We start from the raw sequence: 11,539 nt of genomic DNA, 5'->3' as shown, positions 1-11,539 counted from the left end.
CTTGTTAGGGTCTGTCAGAATGATTAGGCTAAAAACTTTTGTTTTGGGAACTCATTAATATAGATGGCTGGGGACATAGTATACAGATATGGAATCTATACCTTCTCGCAAGAGATTGAATGATGGTTCTCTTAAGGGTTGACTTTTTGGACTGAAAGGTTATTGAGCTCAAATTCATAATTTATTTATGAATTAACCTTCACTAGTAGAGTCAATGGTACTTAAGGAAACAAGACATAATTAAAAGGGTAAAACGATAATTTTATTCCCGATCAATTATGAACCATTATTAGAGGGTCAAGTTGTATGCAATGATTAAATCAATGGACGCTTTATGATTATAAAGTACTCAGTAAATGAAATGTCTATAATTACAAGAGTGCAGTCTCATATTTATAGTGGAATAATAATGAGATTAATAAATTAAGATTATTTAATTAAAGAGTTTAATTAATAATCTCAAATTTATTGGAGCTTGGAATTATAGGTCCATAGGTCCCCATAGCGGCTCTATCAACACTGTTCAAGGTATGAGTTGATATGGAGGGAAAATAGTTTAAAGACATATTTAAGAAGAAACTTGTTCTTCAGGCCAAATATGCAATTATATGATAATAGCGATTAATTAATTAATTACAAATTAGTTGTAGTTAACAAAATTAATTAATATTTAATTATTATATAATTTTCGAAATTATACTAAATAATTAAATTAAATTTCGAAATTTAATTAAATAATTAATTAATTATAATTTTCTAAATTATGATTAATTAAATATTTATTTTCGAAAATTTTGGATTTAATTAATTGGTAGAATTAATTAAATATCTTTATTCGAGTGTGAGAAAATAATCTGATAAGTTCAAATTGGATTTGAATATAAAAGATTAATATTTATTCAAATAATTAATTATATTTGATAATTAATTTGAATTCAAATTTGAATTAGTTATCAGGTTGTTGGAACTTATCTGACAAAGTAATTTGAATAAATAACTAAATAAAATATGAAAAACAAATATCCCTATAAATTAGGAAGCTACACGTTCACACACAGTCCAGGACTGTGTGTGGCGTGTAGGACAGTATTTTTCAGGGATGAGATTTTCAATTTTATTTAATTAATTAATGGATAATTCAAAAAATTGGTTTTTGGATTTTTTCATTAATGGAATAATTAATAATTAAAAAGTAAATTGTAAAATGGTTACAGATTTATTTTTAAATTTTGAATATTTTCTGTTAAGTAAGACTGATCAGATTATTATTCAAAATAAGAGAAGTGACTGTGAGACATCTCAGAAGATTCGCTCTGTGAAAAATAGAACGATAGTTTTCTTTCTCCCTGAAAATAAAGAACCCATTCTCAGGCCTATTCTCTTGATCTCATGTGTTGAGTACATCAAGTAGAATCACAAATAAACTATCCTTCATTCTCTAAGTGCCCACACATTTCTTGAGGTGTAGAGAATGCTTTGGAAGATCTTGGTGTGAGTACGTGGAGCGGCTTGGATAGGAAGATCGTTCTAAATACGAGAAGATAGCAAGGACACTTGATAGGCTTCAAGAGGTATGATTTCTATCACTATCTTGCTTATGATTAATGTATGTATATTAATAGATCCGCATATTCAAAGGTAGTTTAAATATGTTACAAAATTTTTGTTGTACACTGGGCCAACCACACCAGCTTTCCGCTGCGTATTAGGAAACTCGTTCCTAACACCTATAGATTCGCTCTGCCCCCGTCATTATCAAGAGTTCACGATGTGTTCCATATCTCTATGCTTCAGAAGTATGAATCAGATATGACTCATGTACTGGGATACGAGGATCTGGAGCTACAGATCGATTTGTCGTATGAGGAACGACCAATTCAGATCCTAGGCGGAAAGGAAAAAGTTCTAAGGAATAAGATAATTCCTCTAATCAAGGTATTATGGAGGAATAGTAGGGTCGAGGAAACGACCTGGGATCTAGAGTCGGCTATGCGGGATCAGTATCCTGAGTTATTCAGGTAAATTTTGGGGACGAAATTCTAAGTAGGAGGGGATAGTTGTAACGTCCCAAAAATGCTAATAAGGTTTAACTCTTTTATTAGTGTGCCAGGAGGGCATAATTGTATACATGTGTGATTATTTTATTAAATGCGTGACTATGTGGCATGCATGATTTATATGACAATATGATTATAAATGCATGATTATGAGTATTAAATATGCATCTGGGCATGTTCTTGTTTATATGGGCATATCCATAATTTAGGCCCGTTGAGGGCATAAATGTGATTATATGTGTTGAATGATTGAGACCACATTATTATGTGCATATATTTGCAATTTTCGGCTCGAGGCGATCCTAGTGGGCATATTAGAAAAATAGTCACAGCGAGGTTTAATACCCAGATCGGGGTGAACGTAGGGGTATTTTGGGAATTTGGTGAATATATGGAGATTTATCGAGTAACGGGAACATATTTGGTAATTATTTGGGTATGTCGGGATTGATTGGGAATTTGTAGGATGACTCGAGGAATTAGCGGGAAACAGGGCAAATGACCATTTTGCCCTTTTGGGCAATAAAAGAGGCTGAGTTAATAATAAGTATTTTTGTCTTTTGGTTAAGGAATATACTCAGATGAGAATCTAGGAAATAACTAGAACCATCAGAAATTTCTCAAACACTCTCTCTGTAACGCCTTGGATAGCCAAGACCGTTACACTATGTATTTATAAAAGTGCAAGACTTGCTAATCAAGTCATTTAGTTATAAACGTGTTACTGAAGCTATAATTTAACTAGGGTGAAAAGATTTTGGTTACAAAAGTTGCTTTCCATATATTTAAATATTTTAGTACATGGGATCCCAAAAGAAATAGCGTTTAAAAGACGATTTACGAAATTCCAAGTTATAAGTACATCTACTAGCCACTCTAAGGGCAAAATAGACATTTAGGCTTTTCCCGTCCTGTACTAATCCTCGGCTGTGGTGTCCGATCAGCCGACTATGTACATTTAGCCTTAAAGCTCTCCCACTCAGGATTGGTCCACTCTACCCTTGCATTTACTTGCACCACGAAGCACCCGTGAGCTAAGGCCTAGCAAGAAAACATAATAACAAATCATAATCATCAATTAAACAATCAGATAACTCAAACAGTATAATCATATACTTAACAACCCAAAATATTCTTATGATTAGGCATTTAGAATACCAAGCTACTCAATTAACATTAATAACCCATTCACATATAATAGACAGGGTCAACGCCCTTAGGTCGCAACCCCAAATCATCCCATTGACTCCGGCCCGCTTAAACCGAGCTCAGTGAATATCAAGCTGTCCTCAGCTACCAGTGGCCGAGCCGCACTCTGTGCGCAAATATTGATTCCAACACTCTTAGGCCATTTATAACATGTCCCATGGCATAATATCATCTATGACATCATACAGATGTAGGGAGTTCTTAGTCCCAACATAATCACATAACCGGGTGCAGTTTTCCTACCTTTGGATTCCGGTAGCTTTGATCAATGATGACAAACCTCAAGCACAATCCCTTCCGAGCCCTAGCGTACACCTAGTCACGGTCACAAGTTAGAACCATTACCAAACTTCAATCTCAAAACCTAACCTTGGGACCAACATCTAAGGTTGGTAGTATAAGAAAAGAAATTTGTGGCATTCAGTAACAGACTAGGGAGTCATTATATGAGTATTGGGAGAGATTTAAGAGGCTACGTGGTAGCTGCCCCCACCACCAAATAAGTGAAAAACTCCTGATCCAATACTTGTATGAATGACTATTTCCATTGGACATGAGCATGATTGATGAAGCAAGTGGTGGAGCACGGGTGCACAAGACTCCTAATGCAGCTAGGAGTTTAATTTCTAATATGCTTGCAAATTTCCAACAGTTTGGAGCAGCAGCTTGCGCAGTTGACTAGTATTGTTCAACAAATGGCTTTAAGTCAGCAAGTGAGACCTTGTGGCATATGTCAGTTAGTGGAGCATCCTACTGAGCATGTCCCAATCTTCAATAGGACATCAATAAGAAAGTAAATCCAATGGGGAGATTCCCAAGGAAACCTAGGCAAAAGTATGACCCTTATGGTATAACTTATAATGAAAGGTGGAAGGAACATCCTAATCTTCGATATAAGAATCAACAACAAATTGTACCAACTAGACCACAAGGGTTTCCTTACCAAAAAAGGCCTCAACAAGTCTATGAACCTCATCCTCAACAACCCCCTATCTCAAATGCTCATGATCCATCAATGGTTGATATGATAAAAACGTTAGTGGCCTCCAATATACAGACTCCAGTAATTCTTCAAAGCACTCAAGCATCCCTGAAAAATATAGAGAACACTATGGGTCAAATAGCCACTTCATTAAGTCAAAGTGAGCCACAAAATCAAGGAAAATTACCTTCATAGCCTGTTAGGAATCCAAGGGAAAACATTAATGAGAGCAGATTAAGAGATGGCAAGACTTATGATCCACCGACTATTCCATCAATTTCAAACGATGCGCCATTAACTCCTACTCAATCCGCCCAACAAGACAAAGATGAAACCCCAACCACACCACCCAATCCTAAACCAACTATTCCCACTTATGTCACTACTCCTCCATTTCCTAGTCGTTTGAGAAAGACAAAAAAAGATGAAGCTGAACAGGAAATACTAGAGACTTTTCGCAAGGTTTAGGTAAACATTCCCTTACTTGATGTCATTAAACAAGTACCACAATATGAAAAGGTTTCAAAGGAGTTATGCACCAATAGGAGCAAGCTAAAAGGCAATGAAAAGGAGAGTGTGGGGGAAAATGTTTCAGCGGTACTTCAAAAGAAACTCCCACCAAAGTGTAAGGATCCTAGAACCTTCACTATTCCTTGCACTATTGGAAGTAAAAGGATTGAAAGATGTATGTTAGATTTGGGTGCTTCAATCAATGTAATGCCTTACTCTATTTATACCTCTTTGAATTGGGACCACTTGAAGAAACGGGGTTGATCATTCGATTATAGATTCCTTCTAATACATATCCAAGGGGTGTAGTAGAGGATGTATTGGTTAAAGTAAATGAATTAGTCTTTCTTGCGGATTTCTACATTCTTGATATGGAAGATGACTCAGTTCCATGCTCTGCACCAATTTTATTGGGAAGGCCATTTATAAAGACAGTTAGAACCAAGATAGATGTTCATGAGGTTACTTTGACTATGGAGTTTGATGGTGAAATGGTTCGCTTTAATATTTTTAAGGCTATTAGGTACCCAAGTGATGTTCATTCAGTTTCTTCAATTGATATTTTGGACTCATTGTCGCAAATAATTCTTGAATTACATGGAGAGGACATATTATATGTTGTTTTAGGGAACTAATAGACTTGAAGAAAGTGGATGTCACTACTGAAGTAAAGGAGACGGTGGCTGCACTTAATAATGGTGGAGATGTTTCTAAGGAGGTATCGCTCTTATAGTTGCCTATTTCTCATGAGAAACTTCCACCATCTGTTAAATCACCACCCAAGCTTGAATTTAAACCACTACCGGAGCATCTCAAATATGTTTACTTGGGTGAGAAAGAGACATTACCGGTCATTATTACTACACACCTTACCCAAGTAGAAGAGGATCAGTTGATAAGGGTACTTTGGGAATACAAAACAACCATAGGGTGGACAATAACATATATCAAGGGAATAAGCCCAACTATGTGTATGCACCATATTCTCCTCGAAGAGGGGTCAAAGCCTTCTAGAGAAGCTTAATGAAGGCTAACTCCACCTATAATGGAAGTAGTTAAAAAGGTGATACTGAAGCTCTTAAATGTGGGTGTGATTTATCCTATTTCAGATATCAAGTTGGTGAGTCCAGTTCATGTAGTTCCTAAGAAATATGGCATCGCTATTGTAAATAATGATGAGGATGAGTTAGTGCCCACTAGAGTCCAAACAGGTTGGCGAGTTTGTATTGATTATAGAAAGTTGAATACTGCAACTTGAAAAGCCCACTTCCCTTTGCCATTCATCGATCAAATGCTTGAAAGATTAGTGGGACACTATTATTACTATTTTCGTGATGGTTATTCAGGTTATAATCAGATTGTTATTGCTCCTGAAGACCACATTTACATGCCCATTTGGCACCTTTTCTTTTCGTCGAATGCCATTTGGATTATGGAACGCTCCCGCCACTTTTCAGTGATGTATGTTTAGTATATTCTCAGATTACATAGAGAACATCATAGAAGTGTTTATGGCTTATTTTAGTCTGTATGGTGATTCTTTTGATAAGTGCCTCCACAACTTAACTTTAGTTATTAAACGATGTATTGACACTAATCTTGTATTGAATTGGGAGAAGTGTGACTTTATGGTGCAACAAGGTATTGTTTTGGGGCATGTTATTTTAGAAAAAGGGATTGGAGTGAACAAGGTCAAAATTGATCTCATTCGTTCTCTTCCACCACCATCAAGTGTAAAAGAAATAAGATCCTTTCTTGATCATGCAGGATTCTATACGCAGTTTATAAAGGATTTCTCAATTTCTTCTCCATTATGTAATCTTCTTCAAAAGGATGTAGCCTTTGAATTTAATGATAAATGTTTGTTTGCATTCAACATATTGAAGGAATCCTTAACATCAACGCCTATTATTCACCCACCGAATTGGGAGTTACCATTTCAAATAATGTGTGCTGCTAGTGATTATGTAGTACGAGAGGTTCTTGGACAAATAGTTGGTAAGGTTCCTCATGTTATATACTATCCCTCTAGAACTCTTAATGATTAGCAGTTAAAATACTCTACTACGGAGAAAGAGCTTTTAGCGGTCATCTTTGTTCTAGAAAAGTTTTGGTCTTACTTGATTATAACTAAAGTTAATGTTTACACTGACCATGTAGCTCTTAAATTTTTACTAGCTAAGAAAGAAGCGAAGCCCGGACTTATTCGATGGATTTTACTCTTTCAAGACTTTGATCTTGAAATAAAAGACAAGAGAGGGTCAGAAAACTTGGTAGCAGAACACTTAAGTAGACTTATTCGAGATAAAGATAACGTGCTATTAAATGAAAACTTTCCCAACAAATAAGTCCTATCTCTTAAAGAAGTTACTCCATGGTTTGCTGATATTATTAACTATTTGGCCACTAAAGAGTTACCAGGAGACCTTACACAAGCTCAAAAGATCAAGATTAAGCATGATGCTAAGTTCTACATTTGGGATGAGCCTAATTTATGGAAACATTGCGCTAATCAAGTCATTCAAAGGTGTGTTCCCGATTCTGAATTTTAATCCATCATTTCTTTCTTGCATTCTCATGCTTGTGGGATATTTTGGACCAAAAGGAACATCCCATAAAGTACTTGACAATGGTTTCTATTTGCCTACAATCATTAAAGATTCATATGCATATTGCAAGGCGTGTGAACGTTGACAACAAGTTCGTAATATGACTGCTAGGGATCAAATGCCCCAAACTCCCATACTTATTATTGAGATTTTTGATGTATGGGGCATTGCTTTTATGAGACCATTTCCATCATCATTTGATTTTGAGTAAATTCTTTTAGTGATGGATTATGTTTCTAAGTGGGTGGAAGCAAAAGCAACTAAAGCAGATAATTCTAAAATTGTGGTTGAGTTCATTAGATCAAATATCTATGTGAGATTTTGTACTCCAAGGGCAATAATTAGTGACCGAGGTACTCATTTCTGCAAGAAAACTACTGAAGCTTAATTCTGGGGTTATCAAATGACTCATAAAGTAACCATTTCCAACCATCCACAAGCAAATGGCCAAGCCAAGGTATCGAATAGAGAAGTCAAGTTTATCCTTGAAAAGATGGTGAATCCAAATAGGAAGGATTGAAGAGTAAGACTAGATGATGCTCTATGGGCATATCGCACGACATACAAAATACCACTTGGTATGTCGCAGTATCAGTTGGTGTATGGAAAGCCTTGTCATTTACCGGTTGAATTAGAACATAAGGTTTCGTGGGCCGTGAAAAAGTGTAACATGGAGATGGATAATGCAGGCCGACAAAGAATGTTGCAATTACAAGAGCTGGAGGAAATTGGTAATGATGCTTATGAGAGCAATAAGATTTACCAAGAAAAGACCAAGGCATTTCATGATCAACATAGAATTATTCAGAAGACATTTGACACGGGACAGAAAGTATTATTGTATCACTCTCGCCTTAAACTCTTTCAGGGTAAGTTGAAATCTTGATGGGTTGGACCTTTCATAGTGGTATACCATTATCCTAATGGAGCAGTAGAAATTACAAGTCCATCAAAGAGAAAAATACTCAAGGTTAATGGTCAGAGATTGAAGCCTTATTATGAGTCTATCGAGGAGGAACATTCTATTGTGATTTACCTCTTTGATTCAGAATATGTTGATGAAGTATGAAAATGTTTTAAGTCGAGCTAGTGATGTTAAACTTAGCAAAAATTTATGTATTTTATTTTATTTTCAAGACATTTTTGTTTAATTTAAATTTCCATGTATTTTTTCCTTTTGAACTTAGTTTTAATTTTTGTATGAATTTAAGAACCGTGAAAATCGTTAAAAAAAAATTGGGCCAAATCTCTTGTGGCTGCGGCCAGCCCTATTCCAGGCCACGACCTGGAGAACAAAGAGCAGCGGTCGCAACCACCAATAACCCTAGGTCGCGGCCGCTGCACGATTTCCGCCATTATTTTTAAAACCCCCAAGTCATTTTTATCTCACTTCCCACAAAAACAAAACCTCCCATACCGAAAATACTCTCCCATTTTCACCAAATTCCATCCTTTCAAACCCATTTTCACTCAAATTCTTCTCCAAAATCATTACAATTCCAACCCTCAATCTCCAATTTCTCCCATTTTCACCTATTCTCACAAAAATCCCCATCATCTATAACATTTTCCCTTTCAAAACCTAAAACTCCGTAATTCTGAATTTGACAATTGATGTTCTTCAAATAGTTTCAAGGAAATTCATTGGCATAATTAAGCTTCCAAGACTCTATATTATCTGTTGACGGTGAAATCTCGTCAATGAAATTAGATCGGAAAACTCAAAGGTAAGTGTGGCGCTGTTTAAATAAGAACTTAGAATGGATTTATGGAAGGATGAACGCAGATCAACAATGTAGTAAAAACTGTATATTGCTTAACAGCTTCAACTTACAATGAATTTTCCAACCCCTTTTCTAGAGGGGTAATGATCTATTTATACTGGAGCTCTAATGGCTCCTCATACATTGTGGTCCCAGGGGACAAGACTGTGCATAGGTACATTGTTTGGGTAATGGCATAGGTCGTGGTGGAGCAGAAGGTCATGGTGTCGGTCTGATACGTGTTCAGAGGCATGCAGATAGTGCTTCAACTCTCTGTACAAACCTGTACCTCCACTACCTCCGTGATATAGATGTCACTATCACGCTTCTGTCCTCCTCCTGGTCGTACGTCCTACAGCCGTACATGTACGAGTACTTTGTACTTGATGGTTATGTTGGTGCGAGGCACCTTGGGGGGCCCGGGGACCATGATGGTGTGAGGCCCCAGCATATGGGTGCACGAGGCCATGATGGTGCGAGGTACCTTGGGGGGTCGCGGGACCATGGTGGTGTTAGGCCCTAGCACATGGGTGCGCGAGGCCATGATGGTGCGAGGCACCTTGGGGGGCCGCGGGACCATGGTGGTGTGAGGCCCTAGCACATGGGTGTGCGAGGCCATGATGGTGCGAGGCACCTTGGGGGCCGCGGGACCATGGTATTGTGAGTCCCTAGCACATGGGTGCGCGAGGCCATGATGCGCGGGTGCCCTTGGTGGTGTCGTGTGGCGTGTACGGTTTCTGACATGCGTGGGTGCAAGGCCCCGATGTGTGGGCACGCGAGGTAGGCGCATGAGTATCACAGGCGTGTGAGGCCCTGCTGGCCGAAGCTCCCAGGCACGTGAGGCCTTACTGGCCAAAGTTCCTGGGCACGCGAGGCCCTGCTAGCCGAGGCTCCTGGGCATGAGAGGTCCTGCTGGCCGAAGCTCCTGGACACGCGAGGCCCTGCTGGCTGTAGTTCCTGGGCACGTGAGGCCCTGCTGGCAGAAGCTCCTGGGCACACGAGGCCCTGCTGGCCGAGGCTCCTGGGCACGCGAGGCCCTGCTGGCCGAAGCTCCTGTGCACGCGAGGCCCTGCTGGCCGAAGCTCCTGTGCACGCGAGGCCCTATTGGGCGAAGATCTTGGGCACACGAGGCCCTGCGTGCCGAGGCTCGTGGGCTCGTGAGGCCCTGCTGGCTGAGGCTCCTGGGCACGAGAAGCCCTCCTGGCCGAGACTTCAGTACGCAGGGCTCATGGAGGTGCAACATGGTGGCACTTGGGCGTGAGGTGATTTAGTCCCTAGAAAGGCGGTGACTTACGGGGCCTTGAGTGGGCAGAGTGTGGTCTCATGAGACCTATTGGAACGAGCCCGATAATATGGCTAAGTGAACCTCAACCATGTGTTCCGGGTAGGGATTAGAGAAATTTTTTTCTTAGTGGATTTTTGGCATCCACACTTGCCCCCCAATCTATAAGGAGGCCTTTAGGCGTTCTTGTAGACTCTTCCCTTTTTTTTCATTTCATTTTTTTTTGTATTTATCATGCTCAAGGTCCTTTGGACCCCATGCGAAAAGGGGTTCGATAGGTCTCTCTTTGGTGCACCTTGATCGTGTCTATAAGAATATATTGACCCCTTGGGTTCTAGTTATGCTTTCATATATTTTCGGGCGTGCTTATTATTTCTTGCGAGAAGCATCCTTCTCGTCATTAGGCATAGTACTATTTTTGCAAGCGTCTTCTTTGAGACCCTTTTTACAAGCGTCTTCTTTGAGACCCTTTTTGGAAGCGTCTACTTTGAGACCCTTTTTGCAGGCGTCTACTTTTGAGACCCTTTTTGCAAGCATCTACCTTGGAGACCCTTTTTGCAGGCGTTTACTTTTGAGACCCTTTTTGCAAGCGTCTACTTTGGAGACCCTTTTTGCAGGCGTCTACTTTTGAGACCCTTTTTGCAAGCGTCTACTTTGGAGACCTTTTTTGCAGGCGTCTACTTTTGAGACCCTTTTTGCAATTTTTGAGATGGTCTCCTCTTGAGTCGGGACTTTCATGGCTAGATGGTCTTAGTTCAATCTCAAACTTGGTCAGCGACCCCTCTAGCATGACGCCCCCTTCTATATGGAATCCTCAGACGTATTGGTAGTAGGGCGACTAGAGGAAGGTTCGCTTTCTTCAACATTCGAGTTCTTATGGCCCTCTTCCACACATATGTACTTCTATGCTCTCTCAAAAAGTCATCCAAATTTGAAACATCTATTTTGAGCATGTTACTCCATAACCCGCTTCCTGGTCATACTCCGGCTGTAATAACCATCTTGAGCTCTGCTTTGGTTAAGCTCCCCACCTTCGTTGCTTCCATGTTGAACCTATGGATATAGCTCTTCAGACTTTCATTCTCGCCTTGTTTTATGTTAGCAAGGTTGGTAATTGGCATGACATA

The 11,539-nt window shown here is 39.2% G+C and overlaps 1 protein-coding gene across 1 annotated transcript; it reads left to right on the top strand.

Annotated features, from left to right (window-relative positions):
• The first annotated feature begins 4,068 nt into the window (after positions 1-4,068).
• On the top strand, positions 4,069-5,491 carry LOC133824735 (uncharacterized). The gene is made up of 5 exons (XM_062257708.1): positions 4,069-4,329; positions 4,444-4,710; positions 4,768-4,845; positions 5,037-5,281; positions 5,386-5,491. The coding sequence occupies exons 1-5, from the start codon at positions 4,069-4,071 to the stop codon at positions 5,489-5,491; spliced, it is 957 nt and encodes a 318-aa protein (XP_062113692.1).
• Positions 5,492-11,539: the final 6,048 nt, after the last annotated feature.

Source organism: Humulus lupulus, chromosome 3, assembly GCF_963169125.1.
Source record: "Humulus lupulus chromosome 3, drHumLupu1.1, whole genome shotgun sequence".
Classification (NCBI taxonomy): domain Eukaryota; kingdom Viridiplantae; phylum Streptophyta; class Magnoliopsida; order Rosales; family Cannabaceae; genus Humulus; species Humulus lupulus.
Note: the sequence above shows the minus strand (reverse complement) of the source record. Positions and strands in the feature narration are given on the sequence as shown.

What these genes read in the sequence shown, in the direction of transcription:
- LOC133824735 (XM_062257708.1), top strand. Translation starts at nt 4,069, where the DNA reads ATGGGGAGATTCCCAAGGAAACCTAGGCAAAAGTATGACCCTTATGGT. An exon ending in TACTAGAGACTTTTCGCAAG is followed by an intron (nt 4,711 to 4,767) that starts GTTTAGGTAAAC and finishes CAATATGAAAAG; the next exon opens with GTTTCAAAGGAGTTATGCAC. An exon ending in TGGGGGAAAATGTTTCAGCG is followed by an intron (nt 4,846 to 5,036) that starts GTACTTCAAAAG and finishes ATTCGATTATAG; the next exon opens with ATTCCTTCTAATACATATCC.